The following is a 25,036-nucleotide window of genomic DNA, read 5'->3' on the forward strand; positions in this document are numbered from 1 at the left end:
TTATACCTAGTATACATTATAGTATCATTACATAATTAGCTTACAGAAGAAGGAATGTGGTCTAGTGGCCAGGTCATTTGCTTGGATGTTAGGACACCTGGGTTCTAATCGCAGCTCTGCCAGTGACCTTGGGCAAATCATGTCCCTTGTCTGTGCCTCAGTTTCCCCATCTGTAAAATGGGGATAATGATACTGACCTCCTTTGTAAAGCACTTTGTGATCCATGAGTGATAAGTGCTATATAAAAGATAGGTGATATTATTACTGGTGTTACCACTGATTTGTGTGTGTCCCTGTTACTTCGTCTCTTTCTATGGCAGGAGTCTCATGTATGCAGTGTTGTAATAGCCATGTTGGTCCCAGGATGTTAGAGAGACAAGGTGGATGAGGTAACAGCTTTTATTGGACCAACTTCTGTTGGTGAGAGAGACAAGATTTCGAGCTACACAGAGCTTTATTTGAGGTCTGAGAAACATACTCAGTTTCACATTTCACAATTTCAGAGTGTCACAGCAAAATACAAGGTGGAACAGATTGTTTAGCATAAGTAGTTAACACACATTTCAAGGGCCCATTCAAGGTGAAGTGGGGGGAAAGGAAGGGAGGTGGTGGGGAAAAGCAGCTGGCGGGGGGGCTTTAGTGGATTATAGATTGTTGTGATAAACCATAAATCCAGTCAAGTATCAGGGGGTAGCCATGTTAGTCCAGTGCCACCGGACTCCTTGTTGTTTTCATAAATCCAGTGTCTGTTCAATCCAAGATTTTTAGTGTCTAGCAAAGTTATGAATTTAAGCTCCCAGGCTTGTCTTTTGAAGGTGTAGTAGTTTCCTTTGAGGATGAGGACTTAGTGGTCACATATAGAGTGATCACTTTGTGAAAATTGTTCTCCCACAGGTGCTAGGGTGTTTTTGTCTTTTATCATTTTCCTGTGTGAGTTCATTTGAGAGCATAGTGATTGTCTGGTTTCACCCACATAATTGTTATTGGGGCATTTGTGCACTGGATGAGGTATACCACATGTTGTGTAGGCATGTTTAGGTCCTGTGGACCTTGAAAGGTGTGTTGTGGGGGGTGCTGATCATTGTAGCAGTGGAGAGATGTCTGCATGTTTTGTATCTGTTGATCTGGCGGTGTCTGGTGCCACTTTGAGTTGGTGTGTCCTGGTTTGTGGGTAGCTTGCTTCTCATGCTAAGTTTGGAGAGGCTGGGGAGTTGTTTGAAGGCCAGAAGAGGGGGTTCAGGAAAGACTTCTTTCAAGATGGGGTCCCCATTGAGTACAGGCTGTAGTTGTTTGATGATACCCCATATCGGTTCCAACTTGGGGTGATAGGTGACAATTAAGGGTGCGCAATCAGAGGGGGTTTTATTTCTGTATTCTGCAGTCTCGAAGTGGCCCATTCAATGATGCAATCTACTTCTCTAGAGTGTCCTTGTTTGGCAAAGGCAGTTTTGAATGTATTAAGGTGTATATTCCGGATTTTCTCCTTGGAGCATATTCTGTGGTATCTGAGTGCCTGGCTGTAGATAACAGGTTTCTTGGTGTGTTTGGGGTTGTTATTGGATCTATGAAGGTAGGTGTGGTGATCCATGGGTTTCTTGTATATAGTTGTCCATAGAGTTCCATTGTTGAAGTAGTCTCATGTGGCATTGTTTACATCTGTCTATTAGTTAATTCAAATATTATTTTAAGTATCCGATACACATAGTGCTGTTCAGCAACAACATTGTTAATCACATCCAGGCCCATTGTCCAAGGGTTTTGAGAGTATGTGGACATTTTAAATAGCTAGTCATGTTTCAAAATGTCAGTGCAAATGCAAAGTTCATCAAGAAAGGCGTAAGTTCCAGGTAACCCACTGTATGCAGAGAATACATTATTCATCATCTATTTAGTCCTTCTGTCAGCAAAACGTAGGAAAGCAAAACATGTACTTTGACTAGGGACTTCCCCATTTCCCATAAAGAAGACTTTGGGGACTTGAGAATTATTTCTAATAAGCAAAATGATAGCAAAGATGATGGTGAAAGGAAATGTAGTTTTCTGGTTTTATGCAAAGGAAAGTACAGTGACTCATGTGTTACGAAGAAACATGCTACCCAGATTACAGTCACTGCACTCTGTAGTGTGAATGACCACCCAAAAATCTCACTCACTGTGACATGAAAGAGAAAATACAAACTCAGTATACTGAATACACCCAGTTATGTGGGTGAAAATAGAACAGACACCAGCATGTCTTCAGCTATAAAATGAAAGAACAAAACTACATTGTAGATTTGCAAATGGCAGTTCATCCCACTATCTTTGGAACATGATGTTTGTTCTTTTATGCTAGGAGGGGGGTTGACAGACTTTTATATCTTCCCCGTGCTGTTTCGAGGGGATTACTCAGTGACCTGAATGGTACAAAAGGCTAAGCACCGGCTGTATCTAAGGGCTTGTCTACACATGAAGTTGTTCCTGATTAATTCCATGGGTGGACACATATTTCAGAATAAGAGTATCCACTCAGAGTTGATAAGGAACAGCTAATCAGGAACAACTCCAGACAAGTCCTTAAATTCAGGGGTCACAGGCCAGAATACTGTTCTACAAACTCAAGGCCATCTATATGTGAAAGGGTATAATATAAATGTGATTTTTATGGTATCATGAATCACCATAGTTGGCAAAAAAAAAACATGGCGTATGTTACCGGAGACCTGGGATTGCCAATTTTTTGTTTCTGCCCCAGATATTCACAAGACGTCATACCTTGACATGGGCCCTGGTTTCTTAGACCAAAGTAGAAACCAGGCCATTCATCAAATGACATATTATCATAAATCACCTGGGTCAATGTACCTATGGTTAAGGGACAAAAATGAAAGCAACCTCCCCCCCCCCCAGTATAGTACTTCTTTAAATAGTTTGTAAGTGTTCTAGTAACAATGACTGTGTTCTGTGCTGCAGAAGCTAGCCAGAGCATATGTAGCTAGGCTTGGATATTGTGTATATTTAATAAATATAGTTGTTTGGAGCCTACTGTGCCGGGGAGGTTCCTTCATAGTACATTGGTTGTGTAAAGAGCAAAAGACACAACAAGAGCATTAACATTAATGTGAATGCATACAGTCAGTTATAAAGTATTTCTGAAATTCTACTTATAGGTACTGGAGGATGCATACATTGTCCTGAATTTCAAACATGCAGTTGCCTAGTAGCTTTTATATACTGGAAAGGTGTGCAGAATTATGCACCTGATTTGTATATGTGCAAGATGGGAATTTGCACACACAAATACGTGATAAAGCATGCCCAGTTGTGGTAGTTGAGCATACATTAGGTGTGCAATTGTATGTGCATATTTTTCAATATCAGGCCCACACTGTTTGTGAGTGTGTAAAACTATATATGTAAATGTTCAAAAGCAAGGAAATGAAACAGTTATGGGTCTCAGATCAGTGTTAGCTGGGGCATGTTGCATAGCCTGTATTTAATTTTATAGCAGACATTTCACAACATGAATGTCTAGGGCCTAATTCTGCCCTAATAAATTAACGTACATAGTTGGAAAAAATAGTACAGTAGTAGAAGGTATCTCATGGGCCAGATCTTTAGCTGAAATTGGCATAACTCCACTGCCTTAAATTCAGTATGTGAACAAGGTAAAATTCTCCTAGTAGTGTTATTTCAGAGATATTTGACTATATGGGGACAGCTCCTCAGCTGGTATAAATCTGGGTATGCCAAAAATCAGTGGGAGCTGGATGGCTAATTATTCATTTTACCTTTGAAAACATCTCTCAGAGAGTCCATAGATTCTACACCAGCCAGTCAGAATAATCTTATGGAGTAGATGCTGGAATCACTGGGTGAAATTCTATGCCCAGTGTGACACAGGAGGTCAGATTAGGTTATCGTAAGGAGTCCTGCTAGTCTTAACATTTATGAAATCTATTCGAATTCCATTAATTTTAGTATCACAAATTTCTGCTAATTTCCAGAGTATCCTACTGTATTGCACAACATTTGTTAATTAATTTTTCAAGATCTCATGTTATGAGCATCAAATTAGTATCAACCTGCTTTTGAGTTGACTCTGGACTGGGTCTTGAATGTCAATTAATTATTTATTTTCTCCCCACTTCTTTCAGCTCCAGGGCTCCTTGAAGAGGAAGTTGGTGGTAAATCTATCACCTGTTAACAACAAGAGACCCAATGGTATTTCAGATAACTCTTTCCTTGATATTAAGAGGATACGAGTGGGTGATAATCTTTCTATGGGACAAGGCGGACATGTTAACAATTGCCAAAGCCAGTCAATGTCAGGAACCTTGTCTGTGGGGCAAGGATCACAAAGAAAGACCAGCAACCTAACAAACAATACCCACTCTAGTGGGCATATATTTAATATGCCTTTGAAAGAGGTCAAGAAAGAACCAGGAGAAACCATATCTTGCAGCAAACACCTGGATGATCAGATGTCCCATGAAAACATTTTCCCTAACAGATATGGGGAAGATACAGGGGAACAGATGATGGACCCAGAGCTTCAGGAGCTGTTTAATGAACTGACTAACATATCGGTGCCACCAATGAGTGACCTTGAACTAGAAAATATGATCAACGCCACCATAAAACAAGATGAGCCGTTTAACATTGATCTTGGGCAGCAAAACCAGAGAGGCGCTGCTAGATCTTCTCTGCAGATGGAGAAAATAGTGATAAAGAGTGAATATTCGCCAGGCTTGAATCAGGCACCTGTGGGTTCCCCTCAAATGAGGCCTTCTTCTACAGGACCAGCTTTCACTATGTCCAGCGCTGCCATGTCCACCTCTTCACCAATCCCTTCGGTGCCTCAGAATCAAGCACAGTCGTCGCAGGTCTCTTCTGTCTCAAATCGACCATTGACTAACTGGCAAGAAGTATCTCACGCCCAGCAGCTAAAACAAATAGCAGCCAACCGACAACAGCATGCCTTGATTCAGCAGCAGCAAAACCAGCCATCCAGCTGGCCCACCTTGTCCCCATCAGGCCCTTCCCCAGGACAATTCGTACAAGAGAAAATTCCCAGCCCTTCCTTTCGTCAGCAGCAGTTCAGCCCCCAAAGTTCAGCCATGCCTGGGGTACCTGTCAATGGGAATCAGTCCAAAGCAATGAATAACTACATCTATAAACCAAACGCCACAACCCAGAGCAGCCCCATTGACATCATAATGCAACCAAAGCCTCAGGATCTCAATAGAAACTTTATAAACAACACTCAATCACCACTAGAGCAGCATCATGGCAACACAAAGCCTTTGTGTCATTTTAACTCAGAGCAAACTAACCAGCAGATGCCTTCAGTTTTGGGATCCCAAAGCAAGCCTTCTATTCTGCACTATCCTCAGCAGCTGCAGAGCCCTGTTGCAGTGCAACAGCAACAGCAGCAACCTACTCAACCTCTCCAAAACCAGCCTCTTCAAAGGCCACCAAACGTATCCTTAGCATTGCAGCAGAAGATGATACTTCAGAAAATGCAGCAAAGCCAACAAATCTCAGGACTGCAGTATCCCGTCTCTCAACAGCACAGACAGGTAAGATGTGTTCCTCCTAAACAGTAGTTAAACAGTCCTTTTCTGTGCAATAGACAGGCTGTTCCACTCTGTCGTGGTTCCCAGTGAGATTGGGCTAAAGAAATTTGTAATGAAATGCAAAGGCCACTCACATGTAATGATGATCCGTTGCACAAGAGCTGGTGATGGAATGTTCAGCTTTCATACTTATAACATTTAGGGTACTTTGAACCACAACATTTTTTGTGCCTTTTCTAAGGCAATATCTTTGCAATGTTAACTCTATGTCATTGTTTTTTCTGGGAGGACAGAGGTTGGGAAATAACAATATTCTTAGACATCTATTGACTCTAACTTGACAAAAACTTTTGTCTGGGAATTGTTTTATCTGTTTGTAAAGGAAAATCTAAAACTGCTCAAGTGTTATTTCTGGGTTTGCCTAGCACCATTGGAAAATTTGTTTATAGAGGAATGGAAAAATAAATTCTAAGCATGTAAAGGCCCATAACTGTGTGTATGTATAGACTGAATGGTGGGCATCAGTTAAAAAAATCTCTTTCACCTAGGCTCAGTAGGCTTATAAAGTAACTATGTGGTAGAAATGAGCAAGGACAAGAAAATAGCAGGAAGTAGATAACTCAGGGTGGGCACTAAAAACTGAGACACTCAGAATTGCAGGCTTCTTTTTGATAATTTTGGCCTTAATCTCACAAGGCTTGATTCTCCAGTGCCCCTTGTATAGTCATTTATACTTGTGCAAAGTGGCTACCATTGCATAAATGGCTGTACAAGTTAGAAGACACCAGAGAATCAGTGTCTCTGTTCTTCACGTCTTCATCTGGGAAATGGGAATACAAATACTTGCCTCACAGGGTGGTGTGAGAATAAAATTCACTGAGGCACATGAGGAGCTTAGATGCTTAGTGAGGAGCACTATACAATTACCTACAGACAAATGCAGTGTTGCAAACTCTTGTGATTTTTTTATCATGAATCTAGTGATAGCTGCTGCTTTTCCTAAAGCTCCAGCTCCTGGAGTCATGTGATTAGAGGAGAATCTCAGCTTTTGTTTTAAAAAAGTACATTTCTGTCTTTCATGGTTGTACAGTAAAGCTTGAAAATGTGACCCAAATGTAACCTAAAGGCTCAGAAACCAGAAAGCAAATTTTAAAAGAATGTTATTGGAGGTTTTTTAATCTCATGATTTTAAGCCAATGTCATGATTTTTGGGGGCCTGACTTACGATTGAATTCTCGGGGTTAGCAATATTCCAAATGTATAAAGTCTGCTAGGTAACCTGTGAATTTCTCAGAGCTGGGGGGGAAATCCTATAACTAATGACTGAAAATGGAAAAACCAAACTTTCCAAATAGTAATTGAAAGCACCAGTATAAATGGGTCCAACAAAACTGGAATTTCTAGGCCAACCTGTTTTGAGATGGAATCTGGTGGTACAAAAAGTAGAAATCTAAATAAATAAATTAGAAGACTTGTACAACTGAAAACTCATTTTTAGCTTCCCAAACAATTTGGACAATAAATCATAAACTGCCCTAAAATCTCATCTCCTTGTAGGAGACAGCATATGAGAAATTTCAGGCAGAAAGGATTTCTTTTTATTTTTGGTTTGAAGAAGCTGGCGAGGGAGCAGCTGTGGGAATCCGCTTCGACTATGTTATGTTAATAGTGTAATAAGATAATAAGCAATAGCTACCATGGATTGATTTGTCAAGAACAAATTATGCCAAACCAACTTAACTTCCTTCTTTGACAGAGTTACTGGCATAGTGGATGGGGGGAAGCAGAAGACATAATATATCTTGATTTTAGTAAGTCTTTTGACAGTCCCATGACATTCTCATAAGCAAACTATGGAAATATGGTCTAGATGAAATTCCGACAAAGGGGTGCACAACCAGTTGAAATACCATATTCAGAGTAGTTATCAATGGTTTGCTGTCAAATTGGAAGGACTTATTTAAGTGGAGTGCCACAGGGGTCTGTCCAGGGTCTAGTACTTTTCAACGTTTTCATTAATGACTTGCATAATGAAGTGGAGAGCAGGCTTATAAAATTTGCGGATGACACCAAACTGGGAGGAGTTGCAAGCATACTGGAGGACAAGATTAGAATTCAAAACAACCTGGACAAATTGGAGAATTGCTCTGATTCCACAAGATTAAATTCAATAAAGACAAATGCAAAGTAGTACACTTAGAAAGGAAAAATCAAATGCATAAATCAAATTAGAAATGCACAACTACAAAATGGGGAATAACTGGCTACGTGGTAGTACTGCTGAAAAATATCTGGGGGCTAAAGTGGATCATAATTTTAATATGAGCCAAGAATGTGATGCAGTTGCAAAAACAGCTAATATTCTGGGATATATTAACAGGATTGTCCGGTGTAAGACATGGGATATAACTGTCCTGCTCTACTCAGCACTGGAGGCCTCACCTGGAGTACTGTGTCCATGTTTTGGCACGACACTGTAGGAAAGAGGTGGACAAATTGGAGAGAGTCCAGCGGAGAGCAACAAAAATGTTAGAAGGTTTAGAAAACCTGAATTAGGCCCCAGGAAAAAGAACCTGGGGATGGGGAGGGGGGAGAGGCTGATAACATATTTGAAGACTGTTATGGGCTGTTATATAGAAGTGGATGATCAATTGTTCTCCATGTCCATTGAAGGTAGGACTGGAAGTAATTGGGTTAATCTGCAGCAAGAAATATGTTACATATTGGAAAAAAAACTTTTTAACTATAAGAATAGTTAAGCACTAGAATAGATTTCCAAAGGAGGTTGTGGAACCCCTGCCACTGGAGGTTTTAAGAATGGGTTAGACAAACACCTGTCAGGGATGATCTAGTTTTACTTGATCCTGCCTCCGTGTGGGGGGCTGGACTAGATGACCTCTTGAGGTCTCTTCCAGCCCAACCTTTTCATGATTCTGTGCTGCAGGGGATCTATTGCTCCTTGGCAGTATTTCTGTGTTAGTTAGCCATTGTACTTTAATGGTCTTTACAGGAGTGTTTCCCCACTCTCTTAACAGACTGGCAGTCAGATGGATTTGAACAGGCTCGTTATGCAGCCATGATGGTGCTCCTCCAGCAATCTGTCAGTGTAGGCGAGACAGGCAGGACTTTTATAAACATGAATATTTTTGCAAAATATGCAAGACAACATTCTGGATGCAAATTAAAACATTACGGTAACTTGCTTGAAGCAGTGTTAGCTACCTACTGTGTCCCTTGCCCAGCTGCTGCTGAACAAGCGTCAGGGTCATGGCCAATGGAAGCACTGCTCCTACTGGAGCAATACTGCCATAGGGCGGGGAACCAGCCAAGCAATATGGAGGCATGAGCTCTATGTGCAAAATGTCTCCTCCTTGTGCAGATCTGGGATCTCTTCTCTGTGCATTCACAGGATCAGCTGGCTTGGGAGGTTTTCCCCATGTGAACTTTTTCAGGGCCACAATCACTTCTCACTATAAGGAATGTTTAGCAGGAGCTTCTGCAAGGGAGATTTCATGATCATCTCCCACAGCTTTGTGAGCACAATGGGGCAGTCTGGCCCATAGCAGTGCTGTTGCATAAAGCTTTGGAAAGGTAAGCATAGGTTGTGAGAGTTTTGTAGCAAGAACTCTGGAACATCTACACTCTGAAGTGATAACTCATCCTCTTTTAGCCCCACAGCGATCACTCCAAAGCTCTGTTAAACCTCAGGAAAGACAGACAATGTATATAAAGCACAGTGTGGAGTGTCCGCTCAAAGTCAGGTTTGAGATATGGCATTCAAAAAAAATCACATAAGATGTTTCTACAAAGAAAAAAATCTGGTTTTCCAAGCTCTCCTAAAAAACAAAAGCTTTTTCTGATTATCATCAAATGTTCCACAGAAAATGATCATCCAGCCAGAGACAGCCTATGCAGAAACTGAGACAGAAAGCTGTTTTTTAAAGGTTGTGTGAGAGGCTTCAGGTATCTCCAAATTGGACTTTTAATGAAATGAAAAGTAAATTACAACTTTAGTTATAAAGTCATTGACATGTTTTCATAAGAAGAGAGGGGTTTTTTGTTTTTTATTAAAATATTTTAAAAATCAAACTTCTTAAATGTTTCCCTCTCACATAAAAACATTGGGAAGTAAAGAGCGCAAGAAACACTGACCTTATCTTGACTCTGTCTTGCCTGTAAGATCCAGCTGTCCATCAAAGACACAGTGACCAGCAAGTCTGGAGAGCAGTTTCCCCATTAGAACGCATGCGTGAAAGGGAACTGAATATTCAGAACATGAGAATACACAATAAAAAAACCCATGGAAAATATCATTGGCAAATTATGTTTAAAGATGTATGTGCCTCCTCCAATCAACCACAGTGTAATTTTCTTAACTAAAGCCTGTGGAAAACTCCTGTGGGAAGGGAAGAAGTAATCTAAAAACTGTTTCACCACATGAAACTGCCAAGGCATCCTCATCTGAGTAGGGGAAAGGGTCTTGAGCTATATGGAGTGGCATGGCATGGAAGTACACAGGCTGCAAGGACTTTTGGGGAAATATGGGGCTAAATTCATTTTTGGTGTAACTCCAGTAAAGCTAATGAGGATCCTAACTCTACAGCTCTTGTAAAGGGAGAGGATCATGTCTTGTAGACTCCACTCCCTTCCTTCCATGAGCTTCACCTCCTGCCTGTGAGGCTTTCCACTCCTAAATAAGAATAGTAAATTATTAATTACTAATGGTTAATCATTGACTTTATTATTTCAGCTGCCTAATTCCTCAATGAGAAATCAGTGCTTTATTAGACTAGATACTGTACAAACTGTAAAGCAGTGTGGAATCTGGCCCTTCATTACTGTGGCTGAGAGATGGATTTGTAGCATGGAAGCATGAGTACAGTTCATGGAGAGCAGCTGTAACTCCACCATCAAATGGCACTACGCGGCTGTCAGCTATCAATTCACATGCTTTAGATAGTTCTCTGGGTATTTCCTGGTTTGAAGTCCCCAAAAAGCATTTGGACATGACTTTATGGCTTTAAAGCTTGCTAAATGGAATGCCAGGCTTATAATTTCTCTGCCTGTCTCAGTCACTTTGTGTTACACTGGAGGTTTTCAGTGGGATTTGCTAATTAGATGCTTTTTAGCCTCTAGGGACAAGCCATGGCAATGAAATAGTCTTGGTTTCCTGAAAGAGGCTGCATTGAACTGGGGGTTTGATGCTCGTGTGTTTTATTCTCTGTCTGTGTTGTGGGGACTCGCCTTTCCCACTCTCTACTGGTAAGTGTCCAGTCAGAGCAAAACTCTCTTGTAATAAAATTCCAAACTCTCTTAGAATCATAGAATCATAGAATATCAGGGTTGGAAGGGACCTCAGGAGGTCATCTAGTCCAACCCCCTGCTCAAAGCAGGACCAATTCCCAACTAAATCATCCCAGCCAGGCTTTGTCAAGCCGGGCCTTAAAAACCTCCAAGGAAGGAGACTCCACCACCTCCCTAGGTAACGCATTCCAGTGCTTCACCACCCTCCTAGTGAAATAGTGTTTCCTAATATCCAACCTAGACCTCCCCCACTGCAACTTGAGACCATTGCTCCTTGTTCTGTCATCTGCCACCACTGAGAACAGCCGAGTTCCATCCTCTTTGGAACCCCCCTTCAGGTAGTTGAAGGCTGCTATCAAATCCCCCCTCATTCTTCTCTTCTGGAGACTAAACAATCCCAGTTCCCTCAGCCTCTCCTCATAAGTCATGCACTCCAGACCCCTAATCATTTTTGTTGCCCTCCGCTGGACTCTTTCCAATTTTTCCACATCCTTCTTGTAGTGTGGGGCCCAAAACTGGACACAGTACTCCAGATGAGGCCTCACCAACGTCGAATAAAGGGGAACGATCACGTCCCTCAATCTGCTGGCAATACCCCTACTTATACAGCCCAAAATGCCGTTAGCCTTCTTGGCAACAAGAGCACACTGTTGACTCATATCCAGCTTCTCGTCCACTGTGACCCCTAGGTCCTTTTCTGCAGAACTGCTACCTAGCCATTCGGTCCCTAGTCTGTAGCTATGCATGGGATTCTTCCGTCCTAAGTGCAGGACTCTGCACTTGTCCTTGTTGAACCTCATCAGGTTTCTTTTGGCCCAATCCTCTAATTTGTCTAGGTCCCTCTGTATCCGATCCCTACCCTCTAGTGTATCTACCACGCCTCCTAGTTTAGTGTCATCGGCAAACTTGCTGAGAGTGCAGTCCACTCCATCCTCCAGATCATTAATAAAGATATTAAACAAAACCGGCCCCAGGACCGACCCTTGGGGCACTCCGCTTGAAACTGGCTGCCAACTAGACATGGAGCCATTGATCACTACCCGTTGAGCCCGACGATCTAGCCAGCTTTCTATCCACCTTACAGTCCATTCATCCAGCCCATACTTCTTTAACTTGGCAGCAAGAATACTGTGGGAGACCGTATCAAAAGCTTTGCTAAAGTCAAGGAATAACACATCCACTGCTTTCCCCTCATCCACAGAGCCAGTTATCTCCTCATAGAAGGCAATTAGGTTAGTCAGGCACGACTTCCCCTTGGTGAATCCATGCTGACTGTTCCTGATCACTTTCCTCTCCTCTAAGTGTTTCATAATTGATTCCTTGAGGACCTGCTCCATGATTTTTCCAGGGACTGAAGTGAGGCTGACTGGCCTGTAGTTCCCCGGATCCTCCTTCTTCCCTTTTTTAAAGATGGGCACTACATTAGCCTTTTTCCAGTCATCCAGGACCTCCCCCGATCGCCATGAGTTTTCAAAAATAATGCTTTCAGGTTTCATTATAAGCCCAAGTTCAGCCCATGCTCAATGAAGTTTGTGACCCTTTTAGTGAACCTGGACTGGGTTTGGGGAAAGCCTGGATGACTGGGTTTGGGGAGAAATTTGAAGTCAAGTTTTCACTTAGTTTTGAGAGAAGATGGACCAGTTACTGAAGGATGGTCTTGGAGTGAGACTTAGGGTTTGGGGCGGAAACCCTGCAAAACTCAGTCATTTTGACTAGAGCTGAATAAATTCAGCACATATTTTTGAAAGCTTTTGATCAGCTGTGTGGCTTATTGAATATGATTAATCAAATAATTAAAACAAAATTGAACAGAATACGTGCCCAGATTCACCAAACAAATATTGTTTGACCACCTCTGGTTCTTATGTACTTATATGGCCCCCATCAGTCTAACATCTAAGTGCTTCACAATCTTTAACACCTCTGTGCAGTTGGGTAGTACTATTATTCCTATGTTACAGATGGGGAACTGTGTCACAGAGAGGCTAAGTGACTTGCCCAAGGTCACACAGAAAATCTGTGGCAGTGCCAGGAACTAAACCCAGGTCTCTCAAGTCCTAGCCCACCCCCTGGACCATCCTTCCTCTTATGGTTTTGATCCAAAAGCACGTTAAACTCAGAGATTTCAGCTTAGAGTCTCTTTTTTTTTCATTTGTATTCACTATGGGAGGGGAAAGAACTCAGGTGAGCAGAAACCAGAATAAATTCACCAAACCCTCAGTGGAACAAAGCCACAGCAATTCATACAGCTCTAGGCATGTGCCATTATGTCCTGATAGCTGTATTTAGTAAGTGACTCCCAGATCTTGGGGTCAATTTAAGTGGGAGTCATGAGAGCTTCACCCACTACTTCATATGGGCAACCAGTTGTCCTTATTTTTAAAACTCTGAATCTCCCTGTGCATCTTCTGAAATTACACCCAGGGACAGTGTCATTTTATACAGAGCTAAGTGCATTGTCAGCACTTACATAATAAATCATCTTTTTCATAAGGGATGGGCTCATCCTCTGGGAAGTGTGGGGAGGACATTACTCCACCTGCATGGCAGGCTAGCAGTATATTTCTTCTTTTCAAAACCCTGGAAATTTGATGTGATTAGTCACTGTTTTGGGGGGAGTTAGCCCTCACTTGCCCAAGTCTGGTCATGCCCTAGATCTCTTCCCTGTACCAGGTCCTTGACCAGCTGGGCTGATGTGCTCTTCTGCCACACTGACAGAGCTTACCATCTCCTAAGAGAACCCTGAACAGTTCAGAAGTGCTCGAGGCTGAGAACTGCACCTCTCCTGGCCCAATCTGTGAGCCTTGATCTCAGCCAAATTCTCCTTGAACCCTTATGCTAAGCCGTGAGGAAGATGGTCACAAAATTGCACTTCTTGATATTTCATTTGCATGAATCAGGAGCTTGTTTATATAACTTCTGCATATCTATGTATATTTGTATATGTTTTACAATGATATGAATAGGGTTTGAGTGGCTCAACTAAGCCTATGGTTCTATAGAGACTTTGGGACAGATTCTGCTCTCAGTTACCCCAGTGTAAATCCACAGGAACACATTTTGGTTTTGGTGGAAACGGTCTACATTTACGCTGGTATAAATGGCAGAATCTGGCTTTTACTCTTCTTATCCATGGACACGCCACTTCTTTAGTGAAGAGCACTTATTGTAACATGCAGACTGTTAGAACTCGGGCTCTGGAGTGGGGCTGGGAATGAGGGATTTGAGGTGCAGGCTTCCTGGGGGCTACGGTGGGGAGAGAGGACTCCCCCCAGCTCTCTCTCCCCGCAGCAGCACCTGGGCTGGGGTGGGGGGAGAGGCGCCTCTCCCCCAACCGCAGCAGGTTCGTGCCAAGGCTGGGTTGGGGCTGGGGGGAGGGGCACCTCTCCCCCTGCCATGGGGCAGGTCCGTGTTGGGGGAGAGGCATCTCTCCCCGCTGCAGCCCTGAGCCCCTGCATGGGGTTTAATAGGCAGCTGAGGGGGCCGCGCAGCATAGATGGAATTTTGGCTGCAGACTAGGGATTAACCTGGATTTAGATTAAAAGTGGAAAGGGCTCTGTAGCTTCTGGATCTGCAGTCAAAGAAGCTGAACCCTACTTGAGGAGGAGAATAGTGCACCCTTCTTTACATGCTGACTACCAAAAATCCTCTCAGCCTAGCTGCTAGCTCCATTTTGGTTGCATTTCTTCATACAAGGGTTAAATGATCTGATCTGAATAATAATTTGAATGTATACTGGCAGTCAGAATTGATTGGTTGGCAGTCAACACTCAGTGGTTTACGGGTGTGAAGCCCGACAGAGAATGTCACAAGTCCTACACTCTCCATTTCAGTGTCCAGATTCGCTGAAAAATGTGTAAAGCCGCAGTTAGGATATGTCTACACTGCAATTAAAAACCTGCAGCTGGCCAGTGCCAGCTGACTTGGGCTAAGAGGCCCAGGCTAATGGGCTGTTTAACTGTGGTGTAGACGTTCGGACTCTGGCTGCAGCCTGAGCTCTAGGACCCTCTCACAGAGGTTATGGGTCTATTACAGGAGTGGGTTGGTGAGGTTCTGTGGCCTGCAGTGTGCAGGAGGTCAGACTAGATGATCACAATGGTTCCTTCTGACCTTAAAGTCTATGAGTCTACACTGTAATTAAACAGCCCCTTAGCCCGAGCGACATGAGCCCGAATCAACTGGCACTGGCCAGTCGCGGCTTTTTAATGACAGTGTAGCCATATCCTTAGACAGTTAGCTCCCTGAGGACTTCATATTTGAGGAGGCTTATGTGTAATGTTTATTCCAGCAGTGGTCTGGGATTACTTAAAACGCACGCAGTGTGTTGCTTGTTTTTTGTTTGTTTATGAGGGTAGAGTTTAGAGCTAGGCCCCAACTGAAATTCACTCGGATTTGGGTGCCTCACTCCTTTATTTTCCATAGCAAATCCCAGCCTAACTTTGTAAAGCATTATACTAGCAATATTTAGCCCTTCCATAGTTGGGTGAGTAAGGATCATTATCTCCATTGTACAGGCAGGCAGAGTGAGGTGGCGAGCGGCTAACTGATTTATCGAGGTCAGTGAGTGAGTCAGTGGAAGAACCAGGAATTAGAGCCAAGGTGACTCCAGGTCCCTTATCTATTGGGTTACACTGCCTCTGGGCTACAGCCTGTAGGACACACACATTGTCAGATCGATTGGATGAGAATATGTAATAGGAGGTCCCAGTTAAGACCTCAGTTGTGCCTTTGCCCTGATCCCCAAGAAAGCGGCAGTGTATTGCTGTGCTTCCTATTGAGCAGAACAGGAGTCAGATTGTTCCTCTGCAAGTTACAATCTGCCTCATGGCACTGCCACCCTTCCCCACCCTTCCTGGTGCAGTATACACCATCCCATGTGCTGGTACAGCTATGGTGCCCAATGAGAGATGGAGCTGTGGCTCCACCCAGTTCCCACCCCCTCCCATCTGCCTGCACAGGGTGGAGAGAAATATAGAGCCTCCACCCCCTCTTGTACTACCACCTGCAGTATGAGGAGCCAGCACAAGGGAGTAATGTGGAATCTTGCACCCCCTTCTTTCTTCACACTATTGCCCAGTTCTATTCATTCCCTCTTAAGCACCTGGCACTGGTCACTGTTGGAAGACAGGATACTGGGCTAGATGGACCATTGATCTGACCCTTTATGGCCATTCTTAGAGCCCAGCTTGTGTATAAGTGTAGGAGGAATGACTAAAGGGTTAATGCTTCCGTTGAGGTTAGAAGAGCAACCAAGTTTATCCAGTGCTTATTTAAACTCATCTGAACTTCTCTAAACTGTAAACCTAGCGAAAAACAGGCTTTCTTGGGACAATTTCAATGTTTTCTGGTTTCAGCTAGAATGGCAATAATAAAAAACAGCCTCTTTCATGCAGTCTTCCTGGTCTCTGCTGGAACCATGCAAAGATATAGTAATTAACAGAACTGTTTAGAACTGTAAAGATTTAAATTCATAGCAGATGGTGTGAGTTGGTTCTGGCTCCTCATACTTAGTCCAAACACATCTGTTCCCTCCCAGTTTGCCCTAAGAATTATATCTTTACTGTCATACACTTGCAAATATGCTCCAGGAATGAAAACACATTAACTTTAACCTTGCTCCTGAAGCTGCAAATTTGTCCCTGCTGGGTGCTAATTTAACTGCTTCCAGGGTATCTGCTGGGCGTTCGCTTTTATTTCTTTAGTGTTGCACACATCTGGCACGGTGCAATACGCCCGGGCACCACAAAGGAAAGTGCCGAACCTGATAGACTTAACCCTTTATGGAAAAATACAAATATGGTGGACGTGGGACCAGCACATCTCTCTCATCTTTTCATGCTGGTGAGAGTTTCGTTCCTCTGGGAGAACAGAATTGTAATAGCAGGCCGGATGGTCTAGTCAGGATTACTTGCCAAGAGCGTCCCCGCTATATAGATCTTCCCTTCTCAGAACTGGGCTTTCACATGGAGGATCCTGGCCTCCTGTGGGATCCATAAGTTCTGGGATGGCTTTGCTGTCTTTTTCCTAGGATGGAAAGTTTCCCATTGACTTCAGTAGGCTTTGAATGAGGCCATTACTGCCTCCATTCCCCATCTGTAAAGGGAGGTAATAATACTTCCTTTCTCCCACCCTTTGTCTGGCTTGCTTAGTAGATTGTAAGTTCTTCAAGGCAAGGGCTGTCTCTTCCTATGTGTATATAAAGTGTCAAGCACAGCTAGTCCAGGGAAAAGGTGAACAGATGGGTTTGGATTGGTTCCCTTTGGCTTTTGAGAATGCTGTGGGCTGGGGGGCGGGGGGTTGAGGCATTTTATGGGGAGACATAAACCAATCCTTCCTCCAGGAACAATCGTAAGGGGCCTTCATCCTTCTGGAATTTTTCATCCCCTCCCTTTCTGTGGGCGGAGCTGGTCAAAATAATTGGAATTTCAAAAATTCCCAGCAAAAAATGAACTATTTTTTCCCTGGAAACTTTTGCAAAACATGTATCCCTATTTTGACCAGTGCTACCTGTGGGATATTTCCATGGCAGGGAGCTGATCCAGACTAATGAATAACTTACATTATTACAGCAACAGACCCAATGATGTTCCTTTAATGTAGTGTTTTAGGCGTGCATTAACCATTTATATGCCACACTGACCAAACCAAAACACAAACTGAGCCAATCCAAAACCATCTGCCTGTCTCATTTCCTAGCATAGCTGATGCTCTGGCCAGTTAATTAACCTGCCCTGCCCTGCTGATTGTCTGTTTAATTAGTGGTTTGTATCATTTAGCCAGCTCACCTGTTTCAGTAATCTATTCTTGTTAATTTCATAACTACATTTACTATCCCTTCTTGACTTCGGCTGGGATTTTCAAAAAACGCCTGAGGGAGTTAGCCACCCTCAGCCTTGCAGCCGAATGATTTCCCTGCCACACTCTGCCCTCTCTTCCTTGCTCTCACCTCCCTCGATTATCTCATTGAATTCCTCCATCCTATTTTTCACTCATTGCCCCTTCCTCTCGCCTCAAAGTCTTTCCCACTACCCTCACCCCTTCAAGGTCTGATCCCTCCACTCCTGTGTAGCTGAATATTTCTTAAGTGGTGTTGGCCCACCATGTGGTCCGGCACCTCGAGAAAGAAGTCATCTCCTTTGGGCTCAGATGTAGGAGACCCTTAAATATCCCCTCAGTAGCCTTCTGACAGAGTTTTCAGGGCTGAATTTTATTTTTAAAGTAGGTAAATAACTTGTGGATTATTTGCAGTCCACAAACTAAATCCTCCTTAGCAAACATGGAAATTTACTCTTGAGCTAAAGACAGCTGGGTTCTGGCTTCATCCTAAAAATGCTGTTCAGATCGGTACGTTTCACAAGCAGTAGGGCCTAATCCAGAGTACATTGGAATCAATGGGAGTCTTTCCGTTCTCTCAGCAGGCTTTGGACTGGGCTCTTCCTAGCTGTTTTTAATAGCCACATGCATGCAGCGAATTATTTTGTAAAACAAAGTAATGTATAGTGCGTTTAGTCCTTGCTGAGATGTATTCACTTATTATGGACTAATAGCTTGGAAATATTCACTTAAGGAATTTGGCCCTGGATTTGTAGAGGTGTAAAAATGAATCTTAAAATGTCCAGGCTGTGATTTTTAAAGCCACATCATGGGATTTGGACACCCATGTCCGAATTGCTTACCCAGCTCTGGGGAAGAGTCTCAGCTCAAGAAAACTAGGCGTGTTCCTGGGTGATTCTGTGACTTTAACATTTCCAGGCCCGTTTTATTTCTCCAGATTTCCCAGTTCCTGCCCCTTCCCCCCCCCCCCACCCCCCCCCCCCACCCCCACCCCCCCGGGCCAGTACACAAGCTCTCATGAGCTGAGACATTAATTTGTCCTCTTGCTGTGTGTTCATGTGTGCCTCTTGATAATGGAGGCTAATGGGAAGTTTGTGGGCATGTACTGAGCAGAATACAGGCCCTTAGAAGGGGACGATTGGGGATGTGTGTTTGTGTACTATGCGTTAGCACAGCTGACACAAAGGACCCTGGCTGTGCTACTTATCATTAGTTTTATCTATTGTTATAATCTGTTCAGGAGGGTTTTTTCTTTCTTTTTCCCCAGAGGAATCCAAAGTGAGTCAGAAACCATTAGACTGATACTCCAGTCATTGCATTTGCACATTGATAGTTAATGAAAATCATTTGTGGAAAAAAAAGAAATGAAAGGCCCTAGGATATTTTCTATAAGGACTTCTAAATTTGATACCCGGGAGTGTAAAAATGTTTGGACTGCTGTGATCAAAGGGATGCAGTGCTAATGGACTGTTTTATTCATCTTCATTGTTGTTTTTCAAGTAGAGGAGGCCACTATGCAAAACAAAACCAAACAAAAAGCAGTTCTATGGCTACTAATTAGAGAACTCTGGCTTGAAATTTGCATTTGATGCAATGGATCTGAACAATAAAGTAGCACGTTATTCTCAGGGAAAGAAAGAGAGTGTGTAAAGCAGAACAAGTGGTTGATTTCCTGTTGCAGCCTCACTACAATGAAGTTTTCAAGATCCCTGGGCCTCTCGGAAAAAGAGCAGCATTTCTCAGAGTGATTATTCTGGGTGTGCGTGGGCTCTTGTACAGGTGTCTGTGTTTCTAACAGCTTTTCCTAGTGTCCCAGCAAGCCATTTATAGTGACAAAACAATGCTATAGCTGGACTTATGGGATATCAGTTCCCAGATGGTAAATGACCCGTTTTTGCATTATTTCAGCCTCATGCTAGAAGTGCACAAATAAAAATGCACAGATGAGATAGTTGGGGGAGAGAAGATGTTCCTTTGTTGTGGCATCTGAATTCCAATACTGTGTAGTAATAATAAATAAATAAATATGTAGCATCTTCAAATTATTTTACATCCATTAACTAATTCATCCCACCATGCCTGTGACGCTGGTAACTAAGTAACCAACTTACAGATAAAGAAACTGAGACAGAGGTTAAAGTCAACATTTTCAAACTTGGGTGGCCAAAAGTTAGGTACTTAAAGCCACAATAAGGCATCTAAGTAGATGAATTGCTTTTCCAAGGTGCCAAGCAAGCACCCTTTCAAGTCAGTGACTTTGAACCTAAATAACATTCTTTTCACTAGTTCTTTGTATGTAATTTCCTAGGTTTATTTTAAAAAAGGAAAGCCCACATTTTCTTATGTACAGCTAGATCAACCACCCCATCATGTATCAGCAGCAAGTTTCAAACCCTGAACTTTTACCACTGTAGTGCAGAGATCTCCCACTTGAGCTCCAAAGCTAACTATGTTTGCTAGTAGCAGGAGTAGGCTGTTACTCTGGCAGAGGATGGGCTACTGAGGCAATGTGTGGGATCTGGGGGGTAGTCAGTGGGAGCTCAGCCTGGCTCTGTCTCTCCCACTGAAGTAGTGGGTCTCCAGCCCATGTGGTACCCATCAAGGAGGAAAGGGCGGCAGAGACCGTGTGTTGGATCTGGAGAGGTGGTTGTGGGAAGCCCAGCTTGACTCTCTCCCCCTTCCCCCCACCTGGAGCTGGGGGATCTCTTGCCCATGTGGTGCTCTCAGAGGAAAGGTCATGTGCCGGATTTGGGGAGAAGGCTCCCTTCTTTTCCTCCCCCATTGCTACAGCTGCTCTGGCACTTTCCAGGTGTTCCCAGTGCAGCATGTGCTGCTGTTGCAACTTTGGCCCACCTGTTCAAAATGTTAACGTTCCCTTATTATTTTGCCACGGTGCCAGAATTTTCCTGAGGAACACAAGCAGCGGAAAGCAAGTGATGATTTTCAACCATCCAAATTTGAATGAAATTTCATGGGGAAGTGAAAGGCCTGTCTCTGGCTTCAGGGCTCTGTCCCTCCTGAATTTCAAAGGTTTGCTGCAAACAGTAGAAGTGGTAGAACGTCTCGAAAATGGCTGCAAGAATCTTTTATAACAGAAAGTGTTAGGCAGCCTAAATATAGGGGTTGCTGCCAGTGTCCTGCAAAAATAGCTGTGGAGGTATTAACTTTTCCGTTTTTTGTTTTATTATTCCCTGCTGTCGAAGAACCGTAAGCAAAAGACTCTGAGCCTGATCCTCATTAAACCTAAGACCCTTTCCCACCGTTCTGGCAGTAGAAAAGGCCTTTAATGAGGGTGGAAATAGAATTACACATTAAGGTGCACTTTGGTGTAAAGGGGCTTTAGTGGTAGTGAGTCAGTCCCTACGTTTTCCAAATGCTGTTTAAAAAAAGAAAACCATGTGGAAAGTAAACTCAGAATAATTAATTCAGCAGCAGCGGCAGCAAAGAAACCCGATATATTCATCAATCAACACTGGAGACCTGTTTGTTTGGACTAGTTAGAGAGTGATGAATAGGTCCTCTGTTTAAAACATTCAGCTACAGTGAGAAAGGGTAATAAATTATATGTTTGTTAATTGTATATACCATATGTATAGAAAGCACAAAAAATTGTTAATACACTGTAACAGTGACAGACACTTCTAGTGCCCTAAGAGCCTTAACTCATTACCGTTAAATTATACTTGTGGAGACCTCGATTGGTGTTTCCCGGTGTATCAAAGTTTGTCTATTACATACTCCAATGCTACAGGGATGAGGGTGGTATAAGAACTTATATGGAACAGAATGCAGTGGTGTGAGTGGCTGGGAGCCATAAGTTCAGCACAGTGGGAATGAGTTATGGGTGATATGGAAGTGTTCTTGTCGTTTGAACACTCTCTGAGTATATTTCTATCTTTTCTGCTGACAAGATCAGTCAAATCAGCTCTAGGCTTCACTGCACTTCTTTGTCAGCAGCAGCAGCAGCAGCAGAGAAAGAGAACAGCCAAAATAGGACTGGCATAGGAGAAGACAAAATCAGATTTCATCCAGAAATGCCATTGTATTGTTAGGGTTTGACACTGCCTTGTCCCATGATGACCTGTGGGACATGGACCCACAAACTTTGGACAAGAGCCTTGCCCTTTGTGACTTGTGAAGGTGCACACGCTGTGGGACCTATTTTCAAGGCTTCTTTTAAGAGGAGCAGAGAGCCAGCTCAGCAGAAATATGTCAAAGAATGGCTGAAGAAACCATCACTGCGCACTGAGGCTCTAGTCTCAAACCTCCCTTTTGGGGGAAAGGTGCTGAAGAAGTTTACAGCTGGGCAACTGAAGTGTCCTGGATAGAATTCTCTGGTGTGTTCCAATCTGGTTTCAGACCACAGTACAGCCTGGAGCTGGAGGGAGCAAGTTTTCAAAGTCCATCTCCGAATTTTGCAGCTTAGGTCTGTCTCTTATTTCTTTGATCTATTTTAGTTTTCAGCTACAAAGAAAAAGCTTTGATCAGCTTCAAAAGTTTCCTTTTTTGCCCCGCCTTGTTCCATCAGATGACTGTGCTGTTGTAAAATTCTGAACACATTATTACACCCACTTGTATTTCAGTCGAGGCAAAATGGATGCAAATTCAGTCTAAAACATGAGCTTACAAATTGAAGTTGCTTTTCAGAAATCCTTACTGCTTGGTCAGCCTGTTTGTATTGTCGAGGGAGTTCTGAATGTAAAATGATCCAAAGTCGTGTATTTATAATGACCCTAAACTAACAGTACAGGATAAAACACAATTGGGTTTTTTGTAAATCATCTCAGAGGAGATGAACGGTTTAAGAATTTGCTTCACTTTGCATAGGCTGGCTTTTCTCCAGCATTTGCTCCTCAAGTCAAGGCAGTGAGGAAATGAGTCTAATGTATGAGAATGTTGCCATGTTGTTAAATGGTGGTGTAAAAGCTGTGCTTACTTCCATGGGAATGAGATCCTTTGCCAAAAGTGAGATGCCTAAGCTTTCCCCTGGGACCACATCCTAGCTCGGAGTGAATGGAGGAAGTTACTGTGAGAAGTCAAAGCAGGGAGCAGTAATGCTGTGGATCTGTGTAAGTGTATGTCAGTAGGAACAGAGGAGCAGCCTGCCATTCTGCTCTTTGTGGCACATGTGGTATCAGTTTAAAAGTTTATAGAGAGAACAGCCACCTGTACCTGTCTCTTTGTACCTAACATGTACATTTCTGACCACTGCTCAGTTTTTCCAAACATATACTCGTTTCAAAGGGAGCCAGATTCTGCTCTTTGTTACGCCATTGTGCAAATCCAGAGTAACTCCACTGAAGTCAGTGGAATTACTCCAGTTTTGTGCACGGGTACACAGAGAGCAGAATTTTGCCTGTGGCCTTTGGAAGATTTGAATGGGCTACTAAGTGTATTGCAGTGATCTGAGCAGATCCTCAACTGGAGTAAATCAGCATAGCTCCATTGACTTCACTGACTCTAGGGAGGGGACTCATCATCCTAGTCTACACATTCAAAATGACTTTTTTTTTTTAAATACAGAATAGGTGTGTTTGGTTTTTTTTAAATACAGCTCATTTCAAACCCCCGCCAGCAAAAAGGAATTTTTTTTTTAGTTATTTTTATTTGATTGGAAGAGAGGAGAACTCATTAACTTTGCCATTTTGAAAGCCTAGAACTGTAGCTTAGCAGAGCACAGACTAATACGGTTCATTAAAATATGCATGTTTGATGTTTGAGGTAATGCTTCCACAAATCCTCAGGGAGATGATTCTGCAGAGCTAAAACAATATTTCTCACAGCCAAATGGCACAAATTCATTAATAACGTTTTGTGATCAAGATGAAAGGTACACATAGTAATTGCTGAGTATAAACGTATTTTTCAAATATACCCTTATTGCCCATGGATAATAGACTGATGTAGATTGTTGCATTTCATCCTTTCCTCTCCCTCCTTCCTCCCCAGACTGGTTCACCAGCAATTTCTGTGGAAGAGATTTAAGGAATGATGGGAATTTCTGTTTGGCCAAATCCTATCATTCTTCTGGCACTCATCTGGCATTATAAAACAGACAGATTTGTTAACTGCAACCCAGGGATGTGAATTTTGCTCACAGGAAATGGCTTTTTAAAATCTTAATTTCTGCCTCACCAGAGTCTGTTTCTAGACTTCCAGCAAGATATAAACAAGGAACAAAACACACATGAGGCAATGGGTTTAGTTTTGGGAAATCGGGCTGTAGATGATAAGCTGCTTGGGGGTTTAAAGGAGAGTGAGAAAATGTGCATGTGCGATAAAATCATAACTCTTCTACCCATTTCTTTTGACCACATAGTCTTTGGGGAGAAAAAAAAAATGGGCATGCATTCAGTGGTGTTACATGACTCTAACTAAGATAGCATCTGAACCCTTTTACTGCAAATAACTTTTAAAATGAAACTGCAGTACAGGTAAAACTTTGAGCCCCCTGATGGTCTGGTAGTTACATACTGTGTTTTACCTACCTGGGAGGTTTGACTAAAGAAAAAAGATAAATAACACCATTCTTAACTTGACTTTTTCTGCTACTTTATGGCGAGCTAGTCAGAGTCATAAGTGAAGCCTTTAAATCAGGAACTTAAACCCTATTCCCATGTCATATATGAATTTATGGCTCTTCAGCAATGAGTCATTTGTTAATCTTTCTCATATTGTGCTTGTTCTATATCCTTCATGTTCACAAATATGAACACAGAAGGCCCAGTCCTGCTCCCAGTGAAGAGGATGGCAAAAATCCAGTGGGAGCAGGATCAGACCCAAAATGTAGCCCAGGGATAATGTATTTCTGGAAAAGTTACAGTGCTTCAGCTAATGTAAAAGTTAAGAAATAGTGGCATAGGGTTGTCTACGGGGAAAATAATGCTGCAGATGATAAATTTTCACTCTTCTGTGCTGTAACCTTATAATTCATGATGCAAATTTTTAATTTTCATTATCAAAGAAAGATTTATTAGCCTTCATAAATGACATACATCAAAGCTGTATGAAAGATGCACACGTGAGCAAAACTACTCCAAGTGGACTGTGACGCTAACAGAGGGAAAATTCTGCTTTTCACCAGTGAAACAGCATTTTCACTCATCAGAGGAAAAGAGAGACTGTCCAAGTGCCTACTTTGCATCACTTGGTCTTGATCTGAGAACTTTGCCCATGTGACCAGCAGTTCTCATTGTCACAAGTTCGAGTCATGAATCAAGATGACCACATTCTCATATACACTAAGCCCCTTTTATGCTGTACTGGCAGTGTAAAAGGACCTTAAAGTAAGTGCAATAAATTACAGTTAAACCCACTCCAAGGCCTTTTTACACTTCCGA

General features: G+C 42.7%; 1 protein-coding gene across 1 annotated transcript in view; it reads left to right on the plus strand.

Moving 5' to 3' along the window:
* MAML2 (mastermind like transcriptional coactivator 2) overlaps positions 1-25,036 on the plus strand; it is a 280,479-nt gene that overhangs the window by 193,049 nt on the left and 62,394 nt on the right. The window contains exon 2 of the mRNA XM_065423660.1: positions 4,137-5,561. Coding sequence (XP_065279732.1) covers positions 4,137-5,561 — 1,425 coding nt within the window. The remainder of the gene's footprint in view (positions 1-4,136; positions 5,562-25,036) is intronic.

Source organism: Emys orbicularis, chromosome 1 (assembly GCF_028017835.1).
Source record: "Emys orbicularis isolate rEmyOrb1 chromosome 1, rEmyOrb1.hap1, whole genome shotgun sequence".
In the NCBI taxonomy this organism is placed as follows: domain Eukaryota; kingdom Metazoa; phylum Chordata; order Testudines; family Emydidae; genus Emys; species Emys orbicularis.